This window comes from Lissotriton helveticus, chromosome 7 (assembly GCF_964261635.1).
Source record: "Lissotriton helveticus chromosome 7, aLisHel1.1, whole genome shotgun sequence".
NCBI lineage: Eukaryota > Metazoa > Chordata > Amphibia > Caudata > Salamandridae > Lissotriton > Lissotriton helveticus.
In genome coordinates this window covers 1,364,443,815-1,364,471,228 of record NC_136068.1, presented here as the reverse complement: position 1 = coordinate 1,364,471,228, position 27,414 = coordinate 1,364,443,815, and the positions used below count along the sequence as shown (strand labels likewise).

General features: G+C 44.2%; 1 protein-coding gene across 2 annotated transcripts in view; it reads left to right on the top strand.

Annotated features, from left to right (window-relative positions):
* The window catches only part of ARHGAP44 (Rho GTPase activating protein 44), a 607,050-nt gene that overhangs the window by 561,822 nt on the left and 17,814 nt on the right, over positions 1 to 27,414 (top strand). For both annotated transcript variants that reach the window (XM_078650855.1, XM_078650856.1), the window contains exon 19: positions 22,602 to 22,747. In XM_078650855.1, the coding sequence (XP_078506981.1) occupies positions 22,602 to 22,747 (146 nt within the window). The remainder of the gene's footprint in view (positions 1 to 22,601; positions 22,748 to 27,414) is intronic.

The window sequence follows — 27,414 nt, the reverse complement described above, 5'->3', positions numbered from 1 at the left end:
AGGAGCCTACTCTCCAGCTGTGCCTCCATTCAGCCAGGCCCCGGGACAGATGTGGAACAGACCAATGACCTGATCTGAGGCTGGGGCAGAGGGAGGAGAAGACACGCAGGAAATGAAATAAATTACTCTTTAAAGCCCCATCCCATTCAGACTGGGTGCCCCGACTTCCTGCTGGCATAAAAGGTTCCTAGAAGATAAGAAACCTTTTACCACAAACGTAAGGCAAGGAACCCAGTCTGAAAAGGACGGGGCTTAGCGAGAAAGGAGAACGTCATTAGGACCCTCTCCAATTGCTGGCTACCGTTTAGGAGGCCAGCCAATGGAGAAGAGGGACGGGGCTTAACCCTCACTAGTGAAGTTCACTGTAAAACATAAAATCTTGTGAGCTCGATGCGCAGTACGCCACGCGAAACCTAAAAAAAGGAGGGACCTAGGAGGGAATGTGTCCCATACATTTGCAGCTAGAAATCACAGGGAGCATCCGCCAATTTTTAGTCGGTTGTCGGATGAAGGGCTGAGGCTACTTCCCGCGCGCATGGTTTAAACTTCTGTTGTCGGAAGAAAGGGATACATTTGGGAAGGCTCGGTGGACAATGAGCTCTGTCATAGAATACCGGTGTAAATATTCAGAATCATTGTATTCATGTCCATTGTAATTTTGAAGGTGGCACACTAGGTGGCGCTTTAACATTTGAAATATCTGCTACCTCAAACATGAATCTTTGGCAATAATAATACACAACATATTCATGGCAAACAATGAAGCATTCTTTACAGCATGTTTAAATTGTATATATTTTGGTTTCCTGGAAAAACAATTCACAAAAGCACTTCCACCAATCCACCCCAGAAAATTCATAAGGTATTTAGGACAATCAAAGACAGATTATCACCACTTTAACGACAAAATACAGCAATCGCCAAGCAAAAGGTGACCTAATGCCTTTTGAAAACAGGAAGGAACTTCCATTACATTATTACATACAATAGTCTTTGCAACACCGTATTACTTTAAGATATAGATGAAAATGTTAAAAATGAAGCATAGTGCATTTTGGGGCATATTAGCAAGGGCGGTCGATATAATTATCACCGCTTTAGCATCTGTTTTCGGGCGATAAGCGGCGATAATTATATCGCAATATCATCAAGGGCACGCTAGCGCGTTCCCTTGATGTAGAACCCGTTTTTTCTCAGCCTCGCATCGCTAATGAGATGCAAAGAAGGCGTGGCTGTGAAAACAACGCATGACAATATGGCGAAGGCAGCTTTGCGATATAACAAGGAGATATAACAATTCTGGCCTTAATGCTGGAATTTAACGTCTGTTAAATTCCAGACTAAGGCATACTAATAATGGTTGGTGGATTATGCTGATAAAACCACAGGGTCGTATCAGCAATGTTATCGCTGTTTTCCATGGAACATCGCTGGAAAACCAGAGATGTTCCATGGTAAACACCGCTATCGCTGAAATATTATCGCCATAGCGCTATGCATTGTAAATATAGCGTTATCATGGCGATAAATTTCAGCCATAGCCGGCGATAATATTTCTATCGCTATGTGGGGCCAGCAATAATTATCTGGGGATGGGTGCCAAGAGGGTCCTCCGAATCATATGCATTGTGTTTTTGTAAAGATATTTGCTTTTCCCCAAACACAAGTATACACTTGCAAACTATCTCTGAAATAAGGAAAACTGAAGACGATGAGGGCTTGCTTTGTCAAACTAAGGTATGTCAATCCAAGCCTGTAGGGTACCATTATCATTATGAGGCCTGTGGAGAAGTGGGAAAGTGCAGTGTGAGCAATTTAAACTAGATACCTCATGACCGGGGGCGGCTGGTAACATATGAAAGTGGTGGGAGAGTGAAATGCCCGACTGCTTCCCAAAACAAACAATAAAACAAGCCTGCAAAAAAAAAAACAACCACATTGACATGCATTAAAATAAAAATTAAAAAATTAAAAATGTACTTACCCGGGCTGCATCCTCCATGTGCTGTCTGGCTCCGAGCCTGATTCAAGCTTCCCTAAGCAAACTTGACGCTGCTTATGAGAGCAGCGCCAGGATCGAATGGAGCGGGCTGGCTAGGCACTCCATCAGGCCAACAGCTTGATGGAGACCTGCAAAGTGCGCATGTCAAGCTGGCTGTCACAAGACAGCCGGCCAAACTGACATGCATACTTTGCGTTTTCTGGGCAGCATTCCTCTAGTCCTCCATGCTGCCAATCGGCAGCAGAGGACGAGACACCTCCCATTTCTCTGGCTCCCAGAGGCCGGCTGACTTATGACTGCAGTATGCCTCATGAAAAATAAAAGGGCAATTAAATCATTTAATTGCCATTTTATTGTCCACATTAACCGCAGCTCACAGAGGGCAGGGGGGCGACGTACCCCTGCCCTCAAAAAGAAACCGCATATGCTCATGACTTGTGGTCAGACGCAAACATGTTTGTGTAGAGCGTGTTTTCGGACAATATTCTCTCAACACATGAGCATTGTAGCATAAGGAGGCCTGTGGGGAAGTAGGAAGGTGCAATGTGATCCATTAGCAGTAGATGTTAGCAAGTTTGCAGTCAAATGCAAACATGAGAGAGTACATTGTGCTTTCACACAATGGCTTTTCACTCAATGTAGAGTTGCCACATGAGCAAAGCGGGTATGGGATTTTTTCCGTCTAAACATAAGGTATTATCATCTGAGGTGTGAGCTACTGTTTGCTAGATTCTCATGTTTCAAGGCTTCCAATGCAGTTCCAGGGCTTTGGAGCAAAACTGAAGTCTGCAAACCATACACTATCCTTCTGCAATTTGAGCCCCCAGTCCTGTCACCTAAACTAATTCCAGGCATGTTTCGTATGGTGTGTTTGTGGAGGAGAGCAGAAATGTAGGGTGTATGGGAAGTTGTTGATTGCGGTGCATTATGAATAAGAAAACTGTAGTGATGAAAGTCCACACAGGAGGTTGTAATTCAGGATGTTTATTTCATGAATAAAACAAGTAGTAAAGTTCAGAACATTAAATAGTTAAGTTGTAAATCAGAGCCCCACCAGGAGCATCCTGCCTGCTGCTCAGCCCATGCTCAACTGTCACTTCACCCCTCTGTGTCCCAACATTACGAGGCACATCAGACTCCAACATTCTATTGGGCACAGAGCACAGGCACTGGCTGAGCAGGAGGTGTGAAATGCATTACAATACAAATGCAGGATACTACCTATCCCCTTTCCTTCCAACAAAAGCACAAATGCAATATAAGAATAAAATTTAACAAGAGTAAACCAAGAAAATCTTGAATAGGAAGATCAATGGTGTGACAACATAAACACCAAAGAGAAGAGCAAGCAAGGCAGAGCGAAGAGACAGGTGGAAGAAGACGAGGAGGAAGTAAAGAGCAAGTATACACAAATGGGAAAGACCTAAACTACAACAACGAATACAATGAGGCAGCAAAGAAATGACTAAACAGAAGAGAGGGAAGAGATAGATGATAGAAGCGAAGAGTGAATATGCACAAAAGGAAAAGAGGCATACCCTCCACAAAGGTGTTAGAAAGGAGAAGGAAGCAGACATAAAGCGAAGGAAACAACCAGAGAACAGAGAGACAAAGACGCACCAAAGTCTACCCCGAAACATACCCACTGGCCAGGCAGGCAAGAAAGGAAGGAAAAACAAGGCATGACGCAAACAGGACACCAGCCTACACACATACACAATGAAGAGGGAATAACTGATCTCTTCCTGAACAGGTAAGAAAAAAGAATGAAAATACGAATAAGGAAAGGCTGGAGACAAAGGATGACAACAAGCAATGTAAATCCAGAAACCAAGGATGAAAATTATGTATGACATCACGAGGAAAGCTGGATATAATGGAAATCAGAGACGAGGAAAATAAATACAATTAGTGCAACTAATCCTCTCCTAATTAAAAAAAAAATACAAATAAGATAAGAGAGTAACATTGAGTTGTAAAAACAGCAATGTAACTTAATGTAGAAAGACAATATCAGCCAATGGGACTAAAACCCATGACCTGTAGAAAGACAATATCAGCCAATGGGACTAAAACCCATGACCGTCCTCTACCCTTAGGCAGGAGTGTGAGGAGCACTGTGCATGGGAATAGGACCCATGACAAAACCACCCGTGTAGGGGCTAACCCCATGTAGGGGTAAGATGCAGTGCAAAGAAGAAATAGGGCGAACACCCATAAGATGCACCATATGTGAGGCTAACAATGTAAATGGGACTATGACCCATGGTACGGTGCCCTGTGAAAGGGTGAAAACCTTATGTAGCCTGTGTAGGCAAGTGTAAGAGGGCAGAAACCTACAGTAGCCCATGCAGGCAAAAGTACACTGTGAGAAAGGGAATAACTTCCATTACAATACATAATGTAATATGGAGTAAAAAAATCTACCATTGGTGAGATAACTCCCAAGAATACAATATCCACAGAAAAAAACAGAAGTAACGTTAGTGTATGCAACTTTAAAAGTTTAAGGTGTGTGTGACGCCTGAATATTGTAACACACAGACACTGAAATTTGTAAGCAGACAAACTTGCCTATCTTCAATTAAGATGTGCAATTTAAATACACTGACCATTGTGCATATTACTATCACTAAACAGCATGCGACCAAGACGTGAGGAAACATATGTTGAGCATAAAAACTTTTCTAAATAATGGAAAAACAGTACTGCGTAAGCTCGCGAAGTGCTTGCTCTGCAAAAGCTCAAATGTTTAAGCCGCACTGCTCGCGGTTGACAGAACGTGAATAAACAGGGTCCTCTTGCAATAAAGATGCCACAACTGATGTACACCAACAGGGAGGTTTTAGAGGTTTACAGCAGAAGTCAGGAAGTAAAAGCATGGCTGCACGTACAATGCGCAGAGCCGGGTGGCTCACGGCGCGCTCGGGTGCCAAAAGGTATCCCTCTTGAGTTTCTTTCCGAAGTCCACCAGTGAGGGTGCTGTATGGAGGTGGAGGGGCAAGTCATTCCAGGTCTTGGCAGCGATGTAGGAGAAGGAGTGCCCCCCCTGGTGTGGCTGCGATGTATGTGGAGGGTGTGAGTGCAAGTGAGGCAGAGCGCAGGTGGCAGGCAGTTGGAAATTTGGTTGATATAGGATGGTCCTTATTTGTGTAGAGCTTTGTGTGAGGATCTTGAACTGGCATATCTTCTGGATGGGGAGTCCGTGGAGGTTACTGAGGTGAGGGGTCATGTGGGTCCATTTTGGGAGGTCGAGGATGAGTCTCCTATAGTGTTCTGAACAGGCTGGAGTCTTTTGAGGAGCTACGTGGAAAATCCGGAGAGCATTGCAATCGTCGAGGTGGCTGGTGATGAGGGCCTCCGTGATGGTCTTCCTGGTGTTGATTGGGATCTGTAACCACTATGTGTCAGTGGTGAGTACCCCACTATCCACAATAAGGGGTAAGAGAGGTGAAGGATGAGGATACCTCCTCCCAAGCTCAAACTATACTCACAATAAGTGTATCCAAACCCTGAGCGAGCGCCGGGAACCGGGGATACCAAAAAGGTTTACCGACGGGCAGGACCTTTGATGTACGTTTGACTACAAGGCTACCCCCCTCCTGGGACCCCGGGACACGCATGTTCACCTCAAATAGGCCGGAATTTGTCATGACAGAAGAAGGGAATAAGTATTCTCCCCATTGTGATTGTTTTTGATTATCACTATATGCCACAAAGGTTGTAGCTTTTTGCACCTTCAAAACATATACATAGGTCAATGTAGTTACTCTGATCGATTCCAGGGAGGATATTACTTTTTGCCCTGACGAAAGCCCGGGACCATTTTTGGCCTACCACTTGGGCTGACACATATTTGCAGTTTTTTAGGATCTTAGGACCATAACCTCCTAGAAAGTCCAGCTTTTATCTTTTTTAACATTCTTCACATCCCCACTAATAAAGGGATACCTGGAGGTGTAGTAGGATTTTTATTCTTTAAAAGTCCCCCTGGCCTATGTCTCCTAAGAGCTCCCTGAAAGACAGTTAAACCCACCCAGAACTTTAGGAGTCTGGGTGAACCCTATGATGAAGCCTGACACCAATAGGGTGTCTGAGGGTTAAATAACGAAAGGAAATCCTTTCCTTTCCACTTTTGTGGCTTTTCTGCCACCAAAGGAGTATCGGTTGATTGAGATTCATCTGAAGATTCTTTGCAGCATGCGAAGGGTGTGGAAGCAAGAGGAGGCAACTGCGTTGACCAGTTCTGCTGGCCACCATCTGTGGTCCTATGCATAGGTGTTCTTCCCAAAGATCAGTACTTCTGTTTTGTCGGAGTTGAGTTTGAGGCAGCGGTCTCTCATCCATTTGGCTACATCGGTCATGGCATTGCAGAAGTTGGTTTTGGTGGTGGAGGGGTCCTTAGGGAGCGAGAGGATGAGCTGAGTGTCATCACCTCAAGAGACTACGTTGAGTCTGATGACATCTGCGAGGGAGGTCATGTAGATGTTGAACAGGGTGGAGCTGAGGGAAGATCCTTGGGGTACGGCGCATATGATGTACTTGGGTGCGGAGGTTAAGGGAGGTGGATGTATGACGTTACAACGCAGGCTATTACAACGCCTGCCTTTACAACGCTGTTTTTACATCGCATACCATTACAACGCATAGCGCTTTTGGGGGTTGGATAGTGAATAGTTTAATTTACTATTCCAACTCCAGTCCCCGTGGACACTAGGGAAGGTTATTGGATAGTAAATTAACCTATTCCCTATCCTAGAGCGCCCCCCAGCGCAATGCGTTGTAATAGTTTGCGTTGTAATGACCGGGTTGTAATGGTAGTACGTTGTAAAAGTTTCGTTGTAAGTGATGTTTACCAAGGGAGGTAGTCGGATGCTATGTGTGCATCCTGAAAAGAAAGAAGCAATCCAATTGAAATTGTTTTGCTGGATGCCAACGTTGTGGAATCTATCAATGAAGGTGTGGTGAGAGATGGTGGGAAAGGCAGCAGAGAGGTCGAGTAGGATCAGAGTCATGGTTTCTCTGTGGTTGAGGAGTGTTCTGATGTCGTCTGTGAAGGCAATCAGCGCAGTTTCAGTGCTGTGGTTGGCACAGAATCCTCATTGTGAGGCGTTGAGTTGGTGGCCTAGTTCCAGGTATTCGGTGAGCTGTTCGTTGATGGCTTCATTGAGTACTTCAGCTGGGTAGGGGAGCTGGGAGATTGGTCAGTAATTTTTTGGGTCACTAGGGTCGTCTGAGCTCTTCTTTACGGGAGGTCTGACCTCTGTGTGTCTGCATCCGTATGGGAAGGTTGCTGTGGAGATGGAGGTGTTGAGGATGCTGGTGTGCTATGATCGAACAGCCAGGTCTTTAGTATCCTCCTGAAGGTCAGCAGGTCTTGGGTCTGTCCTAGGCTCAGTGGGAGGATGTTCCATGTCTTGGCGGCGAGGTGGGAGAAGGATCTCCGACCGGTGGTTGTTCTTCGGATGCACGGGATGGTGGCGAGTGAGAGGTTGGCGGAGCGTAGCTGGCGGTTGGGGATGTAGAATGAGAGCCGTCTGTTGAGGTAGTCTGGGCCAGTCTTGTGGAGTGCCTTGTATGCGTGGGTGAGGAGCTTGAAGGATATCCTCTTGTTGACGGGGGGCCAGTGCAGGTTTCTCAGGTGGGGGGGTGATGTGGCCGTGGTGTGGTATGTCGAGGATCAGTCGTGCCGAGGCATTTTTGATGTGTTGTAGTCGTTTGATGAGCTTGGTCGGGGCTCCCCATAGAGGGCGTTTCTGTAGTCGAGTCTGCTGCTGACGAGGGCTTGGGTGACTGTCTTTCTTGTATCTGTCGGGATCCATCCGTAGATCTTGCGGAGCATGCGGAGGGTGTTGAAGCAGGAGGAGGAGACGACATTGACTTGCTTGGTCATTGAGAGCATCGAGTCGAGGATGATTCCCAGGTTGCGTGCATGTTCGGTGGGTGTCTTGGCTGCCCCCAGTGCCATCGGCCACCAGGAGTCATCCCAGGCTGAAGGGTTGGAGCCGAGGATGAGGACCTCCGTCTTGTCCGAGTTCAGCTTCAGACGGCTGGTCTTCATCCAGTCGGCGACGGCGTTCATTCCTTCGTTGAGGTTGGCTTTGGCTGTGATGGGGTCCTTGATGAGGGAGAGGATCAGCTGAGTGTCGTCGGCGTAGGAGATTATGTTGAGGTCGTGCTGTCGGGCTACGTGTGCGAGCGGGGCCATGTAAATGTTGAACAGCGACGGGCTGAGGGAGGATCCCTGGGGTACGCCGCTTATGATCTCGGAGGTTTTGGAATGGAATGGGGGGAGGCGGATGCTCTGGGTTCTGCCAGAGAGGAAGGAGGTGCTCGAATCCAGAGCTTTGTCTCGGATCCCTGCGGCGTGGAGGCGTGCACGTAGTGTGCGGTGGCAGACGGTGTCGAAGGCGTCAGGGAGGTCTAGGATGATGAGTGCTGCGGTCTCGCCGTTGTCCAGCAGGGTCCTGATGTCATCGGTGGCGGCGATGAGGGCAGTCTCGGTGCTGTGGTTGCTACGGAACCCTGACTGGGAAGGGTCCAGGATTCTGTTTTCTTTGAGGTATCGGGTTAGCTGTCTGTCTGTTGACGGTTTTCTCGATGATCTTGGCTGGGATGGGGAGCAGAGAGATGGGCCGGAAGTTCTTGAGGTCTCTTGGGTCTGCCTTAGGTTTTTTTAGTAGGGTGTTGATCTCGGCGTGTTTCCAGATCTCTGGGAAGGTTGCGGTCTCGAGGGAGAGATTGATTACGTTGCGCAGGTGGGGTGCGATTGTGCTGCCTGCTCTGTTGAAGACGTGGTGCGGGAATGTGTCCAACGGAGAGCCGGAGTGGATTGAGCGCATGGTCTTGATGTGTCATCGATGCTCACTCTGGCCCAGGCTAGCAGGGGGTCGTGGTCAATGGTGTACGGAGGGTCTGTTGTGTTGCTGTCTGTTGAGGCTGTCTGGGTGTTGAAGCTGTCGTGGATATCTGCTATCTTGCGGTGGAAGAATGTGGCGAGGGAGTCGCACAGGGTTTGCGACAGCGGGATGTCGGTGTTGGAGCTAGGGTTGGAAAGTTCCTTCACGATGTTGAAGAGCTCCTTGCTATTGTGTGCGTTGTTGTCGAGGCAGTCTTTGAAGGAGGTCCTCTTGGCCGCCTTGATGAGGTGGCGGTGGTTGCGGATGGCGTCCTTGTGTGCTGCGCGGCTGTCCGGAGTTTGTTCATTGTGCCATTTCTTCTCTAGTTTCCGGCAGGCTTGCTTGGAGGCTAGGAGTTCTGGGGTGAACCAGCTGGCCCTCTATCTGGTGTCTCTGTGGGGGGTTTCTTCAGCGGTGTGAGGGTGTTGGCGCAGTCCTCGATCCAGCGTCTGAGGCTATGGGCAGCGTCGTCGGTGTTGAAGGGTTCGGTGGGTGGGCTGAGAGCGAGGTTTGCGTGTAGTTGGTCTTCAGAGATGTTGTTCCAGCAGCGGCGGGGGATCTGTTGGGTGCGGTGGTGTGTGGTGGGTTTCTGGTAGGCGAAGTGGATGCAGCGGTGGTCGGTCCAGAGGAATTCGGTGGTGGGGCTGATGGACACATACGGGCTTGAGGAGAAGACTGGGTCGAGCGTGTGGCCGGCGGAATGGGCAGTGGGCAGTCAGGGGGGCGGGGACGTAGCAGCGAGGGCGGTGAGGGACAACGAAGGTAAGAGGAGGGAAAAAAGGGCACACAAATTAAGGGTAAAACGAGTGGCACAGAAGGCAAAATGGCACAAAAAACGAGTGGAAAAGAAGACAAAAGGGGCACAGAAATGAGGGGAAAACGAGTGGCAAAGAGGGCAGAAGGGCACAAAAAAACGAGTGGAACGGAGGGCAGAAGGGCACAAAAAACGAGGAAAAAACGATTGGAACAGAGGGCAGAAAGGCACACAAAAACGAGTGGAACAGAGGGTAGAAGGGCACAAAAACTAGGGAAAATGAGTGGAACAGAGGGCAGAAAGGCACAAAAACGAGGGGAAAACAAGTAGCACAGAGGGCAGAAAGACACAAAAAAAGGGGAAAACTAGTGGAACAGTGGGCAGAGAGGCACAAAAAACGAGGGAAAAACAAGTGGCACAGAGGGCAGAAGGTCACAAAAAAACAAGTGGAACAGAGGGCACATGGGCACAAAAAACTAGGGAAAAACGAGAGAAACAGAGGGCAGAAAGGCACAAAAAATGAGGGAAAAACGAGTGGAACAGAGGGCAGAAAGGCACAAAAAACGAGGGAAAAACGAGTGGCACAGAGGGCAGAAGGACACAAAAAAACGAGTGGAACAGAGGGCACAAGTGCACAAGAAAACGAGAAAAACAGAGGGCAGAAAGGCACAAAAAACGAGGGAAAAAGGAGAGGAACAGAGGGCAGAAAGGCACTAAAAATGAGGGGAAAATGAGTGGAACAGAGGGCAGAAAGGCACAAAAACTGAGGAAAAAACGAGTGGAACAGAGGGCAGAAAGGCACAAAAAAGAGGGAAAAACGAGTGGAACAGAGGGCAGAAAGGCACAAAAACAAGGGAAAAACGAGTGGCAAAGAGGGCAGAAGGGCACAAAAAATGAGTGGCACAAGGGCACAAAAACGAGGGAAAAACGAGTGGAACAGAAGGCAGAAAGGCACAAAAAACGAGGGAAAAATGAGTGGGGCAGAAGGGCACAAAAATGAGTGGAACAGAGGGCACAAGGGAACAAAAAAAGAGGGAAAAACGAGAGAAACAGAGGGCAGAAAGGCACAAAAAATGAGGGAAAAACGAGTGGAACAGAGGGCAGAAAGGCACAAAAAATGAGGGGTAAATGAGTGGAACAGAGGGCAGAAAGGCACAAAAAACTAGGGAAAAACGAATGGAACAGAGGGCAGAAAGGCACAAAAAACGAGTAGAACAGAGGGCAGAAAGGCACAAAAAACGAGGGAAAAACTAGTGGAACAGAGGGCAGAAAGGCACAAAAAATGAGGGAATAACGAGTAGCACAGAAGGCACAAAAAAAGAGTGGAAAATGTGTGGCACAGAGGGCAAAGAGGCACAAAAAATGAGGGAAAAACGAGTGGAACAGAGGGCAGAATGGGTAGAGAGGCACGGGGGCAGCGAGGGGAACAGAAGGGAAAACCGGGCAGAGACACGGGGGTAGCGAGGGGTACAGAAGGAAAGACCTGGCAGAGAGAGCAAGGGGACAGCGAGGGCAACAGAGGGAAGACAAAGGGGCATTGACCACGTACAGGCAGCGGGGGAAGACAGACAACAGCAGACACAACAATGAAAATACAGGCAATACAATAAAAGCAATAAAGCGGAGGATGAACAAACCTACCTAAGGCCTACCACTGGCCACCAGGGATGAGGGGCAGGTGGTAGCCTGCGGGTGGTGGAGGGCCTCGAACTTCCTCAGCAGCAGCGGCTAGGGCAGGGAGGCACAGGCGGTGCTGTGCGGAGGGGGAGAGACCTACCTGGTGGGGTCAAGGGTCGCTTCCTTGATGCACAGTTGGTAGTCACTGAGGGCTGCTTTGTGAGCGGTTCAGTTGGAGGGGTCCCTGGTTATGCGCCATTGCTTCTGAATCACTAGCAGCTGTGCTTGGTGGTCATGAGCTCTGGGGTGTACACGCTGGCTTGTTTTGAGGGTTAGTTGGTTTTTGCTGGTTTCAGTGGGGCGACTTTATTGGCGCATTTGTTGATCTAGGTGCAGATGTTATGTCGACCTGTCCAAGATCTGCTAAGGTTTTGAGTTGTGTGGTGCTGAGGGCCTGAGGACATTGAGTCTTGGTTTGCTTGCCCCAGCTGCAGTGGGTGGCGTGGTGCTGCTTGTCGATGGTGTTCTGGTAAAGTGGACGATGGTATGGTCAGTCCTGGTGAGCTCTGCGAAATGGAAATGTTGGTATTTGGGCAATGCACTACAGCCACAAGGATTGATTTGTAAGATAATGTTGCGGGAACAACACAAGTGTTCTCTGCACTGCATTCAGCAGCATATCCACTTTTCAGAAATGTTTGCTTTCACAGGTTGTACATGGAGTAGTTTGCCATGTGGTAGAGACAACTCATAAGCAGGTCACTTGTAGAATTTTGATAAAAACAGGCAGAAAGCAACACATTTTGGACTTTCTCAGTACTTTCACCCACGTGAACTCACCCAAAGCAAGTGCAGTAATGTGGAAAGTGTTTTTTTATTCTTGTTGCTGTTTGGTCGCTCTTTTAGAAGAGTTCAGCGAAAAAAAATTTCTTAAAATACTCAAAATAAGATGGCAATATGCATAATGCCATCTTATTTTGAGTATTTTAAGAAAAAAAAATTCTTAAAATACTCAAAATAAGATGGCATTATGCATATTGCCCGTTTTCTTAGAAGAAGGCAAGTAAAACTAAACCCTGAATTCACATATATTCTTCATTTACCAAGTAAAGATTTAGATCTAGGATAAAAAGGGCGCATTTGACGCACATGTTATCTTCACACGTTTTTCTGAGAAAACTGACCGAATATTGTATATATTCACGGTTAGAAACAGATTTGATAAGTTTTATCGGTTCACAATCAGTTGTTTTGGAAACAACATTCCAAATTAAGAAATAAAAATATTTTGCTTGCCCATTTTAAATAAAAATCAGTCATTTTCACATTTTCTATTGTGTTTTTATTAAGCTACTATATTTTCACATTTTGTATTTTTGCTAGGTGGGTGTGGGGGCAATGGGTCAAATGAACCTTAACCTCATGTCCCAAAAATGGCAAAAACTTTGTTGGTGAAACGTGAATAAGTAAAACATATATTGAAAAGTTCATGACAGCTTAAATTTGTCAAATAATTTAGAGGGCATATATTTTTAAAAAGTACCAAGTTATTTAAAGGAACATTTATTCAGGGTTGCCTTTAATCATGAGTTGTGTTTTGAAGAAAGAAAGTTAACACATTCTTTCAGACAAAGTCAAGAAGGTACCTAAAGGAATATTTGAATTTGTGTCAGTAAGATGGTTAATTATACATTATTGTGATCATATTTATGCCGCTAAGATAGCGGTAAAGACTTGAAACAGAGATTATGGAGGGAACAAAGTAGTACAAGGTGTATAAACAGCAGTCGACGGTGCAGGTAAGTGCAGTGGGATGGATGTCGACAGAAGACGCAATAGGATTTATTTATTTAATTTTCCATATTCTGTTGACATCCCCCCCCCTGCTCGCCAGCCCACCTCACCATGCTTACCTGTACCAGCCACTGCTGTGTACATGGTGTTACTATAATGTTCAGTATGAAAATTTAAGATATATGTTCTTTGCTCTCCTTTCTGTTTACAGACTACCTTAATCTCTTTTTAGGTCTCGGCCTGGCGAAAGCAGCGCATGCGCTGCTCTCACCATGCAGAGGGCTTCTTGGAATCAATATGGATTCCGAAACCGTGTCTCAGCTCCGCTTGCAGTTTTCATTTGTGCGCGTCGTTTGGCGTCACGAATTATGCAAAAGGCAGTGCAATGATTGCACCAGAGGTATTTCAATCCCTCCTGGTTGCCACCCTGTCCCCTTTTGACCCTGCCCACTGGGATTAGATCTTTTACTGGCGGCAGTACACACACTCCTTTAATTATTAGCTACGCACTTTTTTCCCCATTCGTGTAATGGGTTGCAATAACAATCGGCCGCGCTTGTTTTAACTTTGAAACTGAGCTCGGCGCTGCTTCACGAACACCGCGCTCAGTTTATTTATATATTTCTTAACTTAACACTGAGCTCAGCACCCGCTTCAAGGACACCACGCTCAGTGTTAAAGTTAAACAATATATAAAGAAACCAAGCGCTATGTCCGTGAAGCGGCACTGCGCTCAGCTGTAAACTTAATGCTTGTTCTTTTTCCCCTCGCAGCCTGATCTGTGTGCATGTTTATTTGTTTTATGTGGAGCCAGGCGTGCAAGCTGGTACGAAGTTTTGCAAGCTCAGTTTCAGCATGAGGCTGCACATGGAGCTCACTTCTCTCCAGCTCGGACTGCCCCTGTAACTTTTTTGGGGTTTCTTATGAGCTGGTATTTGTAGTTTTGCAAAACCTGCACTGTAGATAATTAGTGGGAAAAGTGATTGCGAAGTTCATTAGAAAAGAAGGCCTTTATTATTATAGGAGTTATTCTGACTCTGACATACAGACTCGCTGTGGTGTCACCAGGAGTACCATTGAAGGACGGGAGTTGCATATTTCAGCCCTCATCCTATGTCCCGGGGGGAGGTGGTGGGGGCTTGAGAAGAAGAGCCCACTAGTGCTTGCACATCTGCTCCACGCGGCCAGGCTTCACGAACTCCTCAGCTGCTGCGTCACCGCGGCAGTGCGCATGGGACCGTCGATGGAGTTATGGGAAGCGAGGGTGTTGGGTTTTGGCAGTGACCTCACCCCTGGGCTTCTGGCCATTCCTGAAAACCGATCTCTTACTCTTTGTTTATGAATCACTTCAGCACATCAAATTACCTTCCCTGAGAGATGCTGCTAATCCAAGCCCTTGCGCGTGCTCTAAAATGTCACTCTTCCTCGTCAGTGGCAGCTGGTGACATTTGAAAGTGGTGCGGCATAAAATGATAATCATACTGCACCGTAGCGAGCGAACGTAGCGAGCGAGCCCGAACCCCCTAAGGAGGGTTCGGGGGGATTTCCCCGTGAGAACATTTTGAAAAAAGAGTGGACAAATGGTGCATTTTCAAGCAAATTTGAGAAAGCAGGAAGGTTAATAAAGCAATTGTGAAAGTGCAGTTATTACATTAATAAAGTGGTTTCCTTACCTTAAACACTGGGGTTGTTGGCTGTGTTGTTGCAGAAAAGGAGGTTGGCGCCTCTTCTTCTTTGCCTTATTTGCCCAAAAATTAGTTCAGCAGCCTGAGGCTTTACCAAATGCTGAAAAGCAAATACAACAAAATGTAGTTGTGTCAACCCAACACACAGACTTTTAATTGTAAAGAACGCCAGGCCTCGGATCACAGTCATAGACATTCCATTAGGAAAACAGACACTGGAACCAGGAGGACAGCTTTGCACTTTGGCACAATTTCGATAACAATAAAAACACATTCTGCGTAGGATGTTGGAGTACTGCCTAACACACAACAGCTGTAGCACTTAGTTAGCAGTTGATGTATAAATTATAGAGGTAAAATCGTTTCCAGTGAAAATTAATCTCCCTTTGAAACAATACATGCACTATGGAGACTATGCAACAAATACAAATTCAAAGGAAGACTGAAAACTGGTATGTTGTTGTTTTTGTCATTGCATCCAGATATATGATACAACAAGTAACATCATACTTACAAGAAGTCAGGACTATTGGCTTTGTCAATGGTTTGTAGTTGCAAAAGATAAATAAGCAGCAACTGTGGCTTGTATATAATAATGAAAAAGCTTCCACATAAAGCCCTGGTGACACCACGACAATGTTGCTGCTCCTTAGTTCCGAAAAGAGAAGGGAAATTCAGAGAGAAATTACTCTCTTTAAAGGATTTCCCTTCCCCAATCCCCTATAACGCTCTAAAACAACGGAGCTCCTGTGCCAGGGCACACACAGTCAGTGTCTCAATCAAACACGTTCCTGATCCCTTTACACCACAAGGGAATTCTACTCTTGATGTGAGGCGCAGCTTGGACCCCCAGGAGCGGAACTCACCTCCTCCAGGGGTCATGCTGGCCAGCTGCTCTTTAGAACAGGTGCTGGCAGACGTCTGGTCCAAACCAGCGAAAGGAGGAATGGTTGAATAACAACAGACATGCAAAACCTTAATATGAACTCACTGGAAAGGACGGACACCTAACAGGGTCAGCCTATTTTAGGTGTGCCCTGACTAGACAGCTTTAGCGGTTTTCACAGCTCATGTTAGTTACTTTAAAGACAGTGTTTATTGAAATACACAGGCCTCTTCCTACCGCTATGGGACTGAGTTCCACAGCAATGCGATTCAGCTGCAGCCCTCTGCCCAGTGTGCCCGGGGCCTCATGCACAAGGCAGACATTACCCTGGTTGCAACACACCTGTGCATGCATAGATGCGCGTGTCATCGCCAGGCCGTGTGAACATACATTGACTGAAGCTGCTATTAGTAATTAATGAAGTGAACTCAACAATAATTCGAGTAATATGCAAAACGTGTATATGTTTCCTCACACAGCGGCCTTTGTTTCTGTTCTTTTAAATTTACATGTGAGAAAATCATGTCTCTGCCCAAGCGAGTGGGGCAAAAAATCTTAACCTCCTGCTAGCTTCAACTAAAGCGAGTGGGCCAAAAAATCTCCCTTCCCCCCTGCTCGCTTCATCTGCTCGCTCTATGTATGTCTCTTTCAGTCCGTCCATTCTCTTTCCGCTTCCTTCCTCCCTCTCTTTTTCCCCCTCTCGCCGCTCCTTGTCTCCCATTCCTCTGCCCTCTCCCTTCTTCAGGCCTCGCATGCCCGCTGCAATTTAAGTGTGGACCTGAAGCCTCGGCTGCGGCCCAGGACTTTCCAAGCCGACCTCTGGCTCCAGCCGGTGGAATGAAAGGCCAGCCAGCCCAGCCCAGCCGGCTCCACCTCAACTGCAGGGTGAAATAACTCTGGCTGGTGCATGACGCTATATGCACGCACCCACCCGTCCCAAAAACATTGTCAAAATGTCAGACCGCACGGACTGCAGTGCTCGCATACTCACAGTTATTTAATGTAACAGGACGAAATTTCACGCCACACGTTCCCAGTCCAACTCACACCGCTCCAAAATTCTAGTGCAGGTGACTCAGACTAGGTGAGGCTAGGTGAAGGTGAGGCTAGATGAGGCCTCAGGCCCAAGCGAGTGGGGCAAAAAATCTTAACCTCTGCTAGCTTCAACTAAAGCGAGTGGGCCAAAAAATCTCCCTTTCCCCCTGCTCGCTTCATCTGCTCGCTCTATGTATGTCTCTTTCAGTCCGTCCATTCTCTTTCCGCTTCCTTCCTCCCTCTCTTTTTCCCCCTCTCTCCGCTCCTTGTCTCCCATTCCTCTGCCCTCTCCCTTCTTCAGGCCTCGCGTGCCCGCTGCAATTTAAGTGTGGACCTGAAGCCTCGGCTGCGGCCCAGGACTTTCCAAGCCGACCTCTGGCTCCAGCCGGTGGAATGAAAGGCCAGCCAGCCCAGCCCAGCCGGCTCCACCTCAACTGCAGGGTGAAATAACTCTGGCTGGTGCATGGCGCTATATGCACGCACCCACCCGTCCCAAAAACATTGTCAAAATGTCAGACCGCACGGACTGCAGTGCTCGCATACTCACAGTTATGTTAATGTAACAGGACGGAATTTCACGCCACACGTTCCCAGTCCAACTCACACCGCTCCAAAATTCTAGTGCAGGTGACTCAGACTAGGTGAGACTAGGTGAGACTAGGTGAGGCTAGGTGAAGGTGAGGCTAGATGAGGCCTCAGGCCTGTCTGTTCCTCATGCGCACGAGTCACGAGTCCCGACAAAAAGTATGGAGGAGGAAGGGTGACTGGCCGTGGGCCGGCCCGATTTGCCCAGCAACTAAGAATGTCCAATCACTGAATGGCTTAACACTAAGCTAGTACAGTGATTGGGCATTGCCATTGCCCCACGTTGGATGCTCCCACACCCGCGGTGCGAGACTAGACTGGGAACAACACACAGTAGTACTGTCTAGTACAGTACTACACTACTACATGCTGGTCTACAGTAGCCAATCCTGACGCTGCTCTCTTCAGAGGAGAGCTGCTCTCTAAAGAGAGCAGCATCAGGATTGGACTGAGCATTAAAAAAACGCCGCTCATTTTGTAACCACTGGGGTCTGTGGCATTAGGCAAACCCCGTACTCAGCGGGTGCTTGCTTTTCAAAAGCCACTGGGATCCTAGCTGCAGAAAGGCAGCCGGCAAACACCACATGCACAGAGCGCACTGTGCCGGCACTCCAGCGCCACCCACAGTCTGACTCAGTGATTAATTTATTTGATGAAGTTCAAGTCAGACATGACGCTTGACGCCGGCCGCAGGGCAATAACTATCGGGCAATTTATTTGAGCGGCGCGTTAATTAATAAAAGTTTTATTAACGCGCCGCTCCAATAAATTGCCCGATAATTATTACTGGGGCAACGCCTCACCGCCCAAATGGTAAAACCGCCACTGCTCCTCGTTCCTCCTTCACAAGTGAGTTTTTTGACCGACTTCTAACATGAAACGACCTCCTAGTAAGCCCATGATGTGTACATATTGAAGGCTCCTTGTTGGTGATGAACAGACGCGTTTCTCTGGCTCTACTTTTTAAATGAGTCGCCCTTGTTTTGTAAGCGGTCGTACACTGTGCATCCTAAATCCATAGGCAGGGAAATATGTTGGTTTCCTTCGGGTTGTCGGCAATGGCTGTTCAAGTGACAGACGCCGGTGCGTTGTGATGGTGCTTTAGTAAACCAGCAGGTTGCAGAAGATATATAGCGCTGCCTGTTATCGCCCTCTCTCAGCACTATCATAACAGGGAGGACCGTGGCATCGATGGTTTCAGCAAAGTGCCTTCAGTGAGAAGAGTACAGCGCCCGAGAGGGGGCGCTGCTCAGCGTGCCTGCAAGTTTAAACTTTTACAGGCACATTTGTGTATGGGGATAACTAAGGTATAAAGAGTCTGACGAGCTGGTCAGGCCTTTTGCTGGTACAGCCTGTGCCTGTCCGGGTCAACCTTCACGTGTAGGGAAGAGCTCGTCGTAAAGACCCAATTGTGCACTCATTAGTATGAAGGGATACTAGCAAGAAGGCCCATTTACCCCAGGGTTCTCCAACGGGTAGCTCTATGTGCCGTCCAACCTATTGGATGAAAAGCTTTTGTTTGATTGAATTAGGCATGATTCCAAAATTAAAAAGAATGTATTTACCAATAAAATGTGCTTTTTTTCAAAACTGGTAAGCTGATTGTTAGGAGAAAACAATATTTAAAGGTAATAGTTAAAAGGTAATTCTTGCTGCTCGGGAAATTTTATAATTGATGTTCTTTCCTTGGAGCCAGGCGGCATTATGGATATGTGTGCTATAGCGCATAAACGCACTCAACATTTGGAGTATGGCTTCACACCGGTTTCCGGTGCCAAGGGTTGCCTGGAAGGAAGAAGTTCTTTCAATGTATGTAACCTTACGGCTAGAGTGGTCGACCTCAAAGCTGGGGACTGGGTTCAAGCTCAACATCCTGTGATTCTGGGCAAATCACTTAATCTCTCAGTGCCTAAAAGAACAAGCATTAAAAATACAATAGGTCTCGCCTTTCATTAAGTTAAAGCCATTTGCTTTGCTATACAATACCATTAGCAAAGCAAATGGCTTTAACTTAATCAAAGGCGAGACCTATTGCATTTTCAATGCTTGTTATCAAAGTTTCCAGTTTTCAGTTAAATCAATTCTAACTCATAAAACACAATAGAAAGGAAAATGTGTCTTTCAGTAGAAACTGGAAAGCACAAGTGTAAGCTGCACTTTTACTACTTTGGGGTATTCCAGTTCAGGGAGGACCTGGCTTGACAGTTTAAGCTGGACTGTTCCCAGGGTCAAGGCTGATTTGCATATGCCTGGGTTCAAACTGAGGTGGCATTGAGGCCAAAAAAGATGGAATGGGATGTAGCTCCGAGCAATTGCCAGTGACTGAGATTTATACAAGCATTCCATCCATCACCTTGTAGTTGACAACCTAAGTGCAATGGGTATGCACAGATATGGGTCCTGTGCTCACTGTGCCACTGGAATCAAGATATACCTGGCTGATCAGACCTTATCAGAGCAACACCAGTCCTAGGTTGCCTGTATTTCCGATTCAGGGAGGACCTGTCTTGGCAGTTTGGGCTGGACCGTTCCCATATGGAGCAGGGTCAAGGCTGAATTGCATATGGCTGGGTCCAAACTGAGGTGGTATGGTGGGCAAAAAAATATGGAATGGGATGCAGCCCAAGCGATTGCCAATGGATGACATTAATTCAAGCATTCCATCCATCATCTGGTTGCATTCAAATAAACAAAGGCACACATGCACAGAAAAAATATAGCGGTCATCTCACTAGCCTTCAAATGAACACAAGGCCCATAGACACAACCTAACAATGTAAAATAGACTCAAAACATGATGTGAACAGCACAGGCAAATGGATGAAGGCATCCTGGAAGTCCTGAAGTTTAACGTCAGTAGCTGTTTTTCATCGTTTCATCGTCATCGTTTTCTGTCACCAACAACCCTATAGCTATCAGTATGCATATTCATTCCTATAACATTATAGAGCAAGAATAGGTGAAGATCAGAATAAAACCGCATTTATTAGCCCACTCTTTTCTTGGAGATCTAAAAAAGAACAGGGCAGTGTGCACTGGTTTGGCATATAGAATACCCGACAATAAATACCTCATCTCTCAAGTAGAGAATCTCCAGTCGTTCTTTGTCATTTGTCTGAAGCATAGAGGAGCAGGAAGACATAATAAATGCTGACAATTATTTTCTATCTGCACCTTTTAAATCTTAATGTGATGTAGACAATTCGCCATTCATGCACATCTGGGACATGGGGTGGTACTGGACTGCAGAAAAGAGGAGTTTGACTGCTGAGAAATAAGGCAGACTTGAAGGTGAGAGAAATAATTAAAAGTTACTCGTATGAGAACATTAAAGGAAAATGTATGGAGAAAGGAATAAGGAGCATGAACGAAATGGCAATGGGAATGAAAAAGCCTATATTGCTTATAATCACTGGAAAAACGCCAGCCTCATGATTTGTATGGAGGGAAAATGTATAAAAAATGATAAGCATTGGTTTAAAAAAAAATGTGAAAACATAAGACACTGAAAAAACTTCATTGGAACTAACAAATTCATACAGAAAACCGTAAAGTCTGCCTATGTTTTATGAATGCCAAATATTTAGATATGCAGGATGTTGTACATGTGTCCATCCCCCATCGCATTCCAGTCACATACAAGCCCAAACACACAAATAAGTTCAGACTACCACTCATGAAAAACGTTAGAGCCCAATGTACTGAAAACTGGTCGCAGTTATCTTTGTGACTATTAAGGATTTTACAAATTAAAGTATGCACGGATAGGCTTGGTCATAAAATTCCAATTTGGAGTGGTTTGCAATCTGACCTGCTTCATACATATCAACTCACCTCACTCCAATTGATGGCCATTACAGGAATGGTGGCCTCCAAGGGTCAGCCAACCACCATGCCCATTATTGCCGTTGAATAAAAGTAACTTTTTTTAATGCAGCCTGTTTTCCTTAAAGGAAACAGTGCTGTGTTTAAACATTAAAGTTTACCTTTTTAAGTTTGTTTCAGAGTTATCAGTGGTCCACTGGATTACTACCTTATTCCAAACAAATTTTATTTTACACTCACAAAGGGGAAGGTATCATTTTAGGACCCCTTCCTCCCCCAACTTGGTAATAAGTCATTTTTCAGTGTTCTGCAACTGGATTTCCAAACATTAATGCATCTCATAAGGAACCACGGTTTAGAATGGATGCCTACAATATGCCCCTCCTAAATAGTGATTTGGCATGCAGTCGCAAAGTAATTTTAGGAGTGAATCAAAAGTTACTGACTCCTAAATTGGCTTTAGTACATTGTAAAACACGTGTTTGTGGTTGCAAACAGCAATATAAACTCTTTGCGACCATAACATGGTTTTCTCCACAAACAAGTATTGTTAGTACAGAAAAATATAATGTGGATTGGAACAGAAAAAAGAGGTGGCCATGGAAGAAAGAAACTAGGCAGTGTCTGAACTTACCTTAGTTAGTTTACAGGGATATGACTTAGTAAAAAGCTCCAGGCTCAAAACGAATCCATTGATACCTTGCATTTGTAAACATGACAGCCACTCCTTTGCCAAAAATGCTCAGCTTTGTGCCCATCTGGGGACGATTCAGAGAGGCATTTATGAGTACATAAAAGAGATTACAGGAGTACTTTTGTATGTACTCTTACATACCTTTTTAAATCATCCCAAAACAGCTATTCCCTTTAATTAAAAGTGCAAAGAGAACCATCGTTCCTATTTGTATATGAATATTCTTACATATTTCCATTTGAGATGGTTTGGGACCATTTAACAAAGATGTACAAGCACACAAAAAGTGCTACGGGAGTATTCTTTCATGTACTCTTATATGCCTTTGTGGATCAAACTCACAGTGTGGATTCTGACTCCAGGTGGCACAGTCAGCCCTGGTATTGTGTTGAACACTGTCCTGTCTAAGCAGTTTAAGCTAATATTATTAATAAACAATTAAGTTCATCTTTTGCAGTTCATACAAGAGAAGGCGCATAGATTGTGAGTCTTCTCTGTATTCAGTAACGCAGCCAGCAATGGATCGCAATTCCAGTTTCTAAAGTATCATGTTATGACATGCTATTCATTATCTCGAGTCATGAAAGTTTGTATCCCAAATGTGCCAACTACCCTAACAGCCAATGGAATAGACATTGTTTTCAAGGGACTGTGGGCTGTTGCTATTAGTGCTGTATTTATATGAATAGTGAGACAGTTGCTCTTCGTAAAACAAATTAGCAATATGTACCACAGAAAATTGTATAAAATCATGAATGCATATTGACATCAATTTTGAAATTATTTGTATTTAATTGTTATTGTTATTTTTTGTTGTTTTTGCAGCACTTTGAAAAGCAAAGAACTTTCGCCAGTGTCTGGTCCAAAAGGGAGTATGGGTTCTGGCTATGTGGCGCCTTCTGGTGGTGGTCCACAATCAGCAGTTGCCAGTCAGCTCTCCGTGGACCAGAGCCCTCTTTCCCTGAGAAAAGGTACAAGAATTGTTTTGAAGTGGTTGGGAGGGTAGGAAGGAGTGGACAGAAATAGCCAGAGTTGGCTGCAGACAGAAGACTGACCAAGACTGACTGTCCTGCAATGGTCTGGTAAGTTTGAAAATCCACTAGGATTGCGGCAGAGTCAGATACAATCTGAAATGTGGTTGGCCATATCTCAGATCTACCGACCTTTCAGTGACACCAGCCTGTCAAGAAAATCTCCCTTGATTTGTAAAGGCAAAGTCCGCCTATATCCTTGGCAGTGTGCAAGTGCAGAACACAACGCCAACAATACATGCATATTCCACATGGACTATATGTGATCTTGTTTGGTCTGTTTTGTTACTCACCTGCTGCTTTGAGTATTCTATCTGTGGTGCTGACACCTGTTAAATGTTTGACATGGACTTCTGTCTTTTTTCGATGTTGAATGAGAGGGTATGTAAATTTATAAATGTAACAAATTCTCTTTATTCTACTCACAATTCCAATAAACTGAGTATGAGCTGAAATATGGCAAAGTGCTTTATTATTAATGTTTTGCAAAGCTTAGTCCAAAGCAGAAGTAAGTGACCTGCTTCAGCATTAATGTCCAAAGCAATACACTATGAGCTGAAGCTGGGAAACTATTTATGAGAAGTGGTGCCACAACAAAATAGGGCAGGCGATGAAGCATATTAACTACACGATTACTCGATCTTTAGAATAACAAAAAGTATGTCTGTTACTATCTGATCATTAGTGCTAGAAGAAGTCTGTCAAGAATTGATTCAGGATTCGTGAAAATAACATAAAACTACATAAAAACCATTGACCTGAAAGGGTATGCTGTTAGTGGGAGCAAAGATTATATCTGAACATTCCTAAAGAACAGATGAGGAGCATAATCAAGGACAAGGGCATTAACAGAGAGTTAATTAAAGACTGTTGTGCCCTGCTGCTAAAGCACTCCAGCTTCAAGATATATGTTTATGATTAGTCAAGGGCAGTGTGTCATAGATAATGGGGGTCATGGAAGAAGGAGGTTCCTCATTTTGTTGAAGAGCAGAAAAAATTACAATCAACAATTATCCTGAAACTGTTTTTGTAAGACTTTTATTAGTATTTCTCTCCAGTATCACTCTGAATGAACTGTGGGCAGATTATATTAAATGTCTAACTCATATATTTCTAAAATCTTTATGTAGAACTGAATTATCCGAGACATGTAGCTATGTATTTATTTTAATGATTTATTCATTTGGTGTCTACTAACACATTTACCTATTATAAACAAAACAATATTTGTTATTCATGCTCAATGGGTCAAGACATACTGTTCAAGTAGTCAAACAAATTTACAATTGTGAAATGCTTATCTTTTGTCTTACATACCATAAATCACATAACTAGGCTCACAAGAAAATACAAAACTTAAAAGAGTATCTTCTTTATTAATATAAATAGCAATGTAGAGAATCACCCATTTATGAACACTTTTCTGTCTGTTAAAAGCTCCTCTAGTTCATACAAACGTCAATTTAAACCTTAATGGCAATAGTAAGGCACAACTAAATAAATCATAGCAATCATTGGTCTTGGGGGACTAACCTTATTAAAAAAAGAGAAAAAACTAGATTATTAGATTTAAATCAAATGTATCACTGATGCAATGTCAGCCTTCAAACTCATTTCTGTCAACCTTTCCGGGATAAAATGGTGTTTGTAGCAACCTTTTGAATTAGCAATGGCAATTGCTCACTCCTTCATTGGAACAGTTGTGTTAAATAATTCTTCTGTGGAACAGACGAAAGGTTAACCTCTCATTAGAACAATTTGTCATGATCGATTTTTCCTGAACTTCAAGAAATCCACTTATCACAATAATGTAGGTTAATGTCAGTGCTTCTCACTTGTAGTAGAAATTTTAAAAAAATGGATAGGCTTCTCATAACTTAATAGGATTCCAATCTATCTTGCAACTTTTTGTAGACTTCAGTGATGGCTGTTCTTGAATATCAGCTCAGTGTGATTAGCCAGTCATAGCTTTAATCATTTCAAAACCCACTGTAATATCAGTCTAACTCCTGATGCAATACATTATATATGCTTCAATTATTCTAGTAAAAGGCTACTCTGCTCTAAGATCTTTATAGTTTGGCAACACAAAAGAAATTTGTAGACCCTTCCCAGTCAACCCACCTCTTGAATTTGGTCTTTGCGCTGGAGGAAGGTCAGGTTGTTAGATTTCAGAACACATTGGGAGTGAAGGGATGACTTGTAGCCTTGAGATGCAAAGGGACTGAACCATGAAGGCATTACCGCTCAGACATAGCAATTTGAAGACAACTCACTTGGTGACAGGCAACCAAATGCTGTTTGATTAACTGCATGCTGGATGTGATCACATTTTCTGATTTTTAGGATCAAGTAGATAGGATGTTTTGGACATGCTGAAATATGGGCAATTTAAATAGTAATCTAGTCAAAGACATTGGGATAGTATCATTCCATGGTGATTAGGATTCCCACTTCTCCTTCATGAAGGTCAACATCAATGCATGGAAGAGTGTCTTGAAAATCTGAGTTGCATCAAAGCTTTGTTCCAATTTCCTTGCCTTTTTTGCCTCTGAAGTGGGAAAGGTAAATATAATAGGATGATAATGGATTGTTTTTCTGATGAGTATATGTGCTGGCAGAGGCATGTTAATATTACCTCTGTTTTATTAGCGTTCTGTTATAGAGTGAAAGAACTCATCCAGGAGGCCTCTCACCCCTCGGAGACAATGGATAAATCAGGAAACTATCACAAAGATAAACTGAAGGCTATGCAATTTGTTCACATTGAAGAGAGGGTTGGTAAACTTGTTAAATAACATTAAGCCATTGAAGAACACTTAGGGCCTGATTAGGGGTATGGGTGCTACTAAATAATGATATGACATGGTACGTTATCTATCTGGTGCTATAATTAGCATCTATTACGATTTTCTAGGGAATAACATTCAGATTTTGACACCAAAATCCGCATAATGCTGTAAACACCATATGCTTTTTCCATATTAAATTTCGGCAGGTTTCACCACCCGAAATGTGACAAATGTTGAGGTATTTAGCACATCTGATAATTATTGGGTGTGTTAAATAACAATTTATTAGTAATTCTGACCCCTGGAGGGGTTTATACAGGAGTCGGAAAATAATGACCCACTCGTAATCAAGCCTTTAATTGTAAGGTAGGTGGAAGTAAAATAACCTAACGACTCATTGCTTCCTCACTGACATTAAAGAGCTAAATAATGGACTTCCAGAGTTAAAAAGAAGCTCCAAAATAGAAATACACTTGACATGGTACAGATAAATGAAGTATAATAGACAGAGATAGCTACTTTTGTCGTTCCACAAAGAGAACAGTATGTTTTTAGTCACATGATAAGACCAACAGCCTGACTGATATGAGTCAAGACAATTGTCAGAATCCACAAAAACATGCAGTTGATCTGCCACGTTAAAACTTAACAGTTGACCAATAGTTTATTTTTATTTTTTAGGATGTAAGGTTGGCTTCATTGATGGGCTTGGAATGGGGGTGGAGGGGAGTCTTTAACCACTGTGCAGCAATTCCAAATTGTAATGTCACATTAATTAATTTAGACTCACCTGTGATAGTGAGGTTGGGAAATGCCAGTCAATGTTAAAAAGTAATTTCTAAATATTTTATATTAAATTACATTACCAATCAGCCAAACAACTGATCTATTGAAAATACATGAACAGCCATGCTTTTCATATAATATCTATAGAACTCCAAACATTATCTTTAGAGTGAAGAAATTATAATGGGTCATATGTGAATCTACATTAATAATTATAATGGAGATTTTGTCACACCATTTTGCGGAGCACTGCTTTAGGATTAAGGGACCTCATAGAAATTTTATAAATGTGAGTCTGGGTTTTGTGTTTTGGATATACCTTGAATTACGACTTCATTGTCCAAGTTCTTATAAAAAATCTATGTAAAGAAGTGATAACGCTGTGTAACATTGACAAAGATGAGCTTGTGGCGGCAGTGGGCATGAAATACAATGCTTGTTAGTCAATAAAGGCCAATCAGGACCTAGAAGCCTACATTATGGTAGAAATACCTTAGACACTTGCTTATGTCATATCATCTATGCAGGTTACTGCTTACTTTCTAGGCACCTTTTCCAACTGCCCAAATAGCCTTTTATTTAAGTCATTCTTCTCTTCCTAAATATGAATTACATGTGGCGTCTTTTCTACATATATTATATAGCCCACAGTTTCTAGACAACCATTATATCTTCACCCTCAAAGCACAGTTCACAAAGGCAGCTTCAAGGCAAACGTAGTCATTTTTCTGAAACTTGTGAGGAATGTGATTTGAAGAACAGTCATACCAGTCATGAGTTATTCTATTTCATCAGAGACCAGATTTGATTGGGTCTGTATTATTGTTTAACATAAGTGTTTATATTTTGATAAAGGCTATGTGTTTGCTTAGAAATAATGATGCTGCAAGTGAAGCAAGTTTCCCTCATGTATGGTACTACTTTACAGGGCACACATGATGCTCAAAATTTATAATACCAATTGCCTCCCAATACAGATGAAAATCATTTGTGAAGTGTGCTTCCAAGTTTCCTGTGCTTTCATTTCAT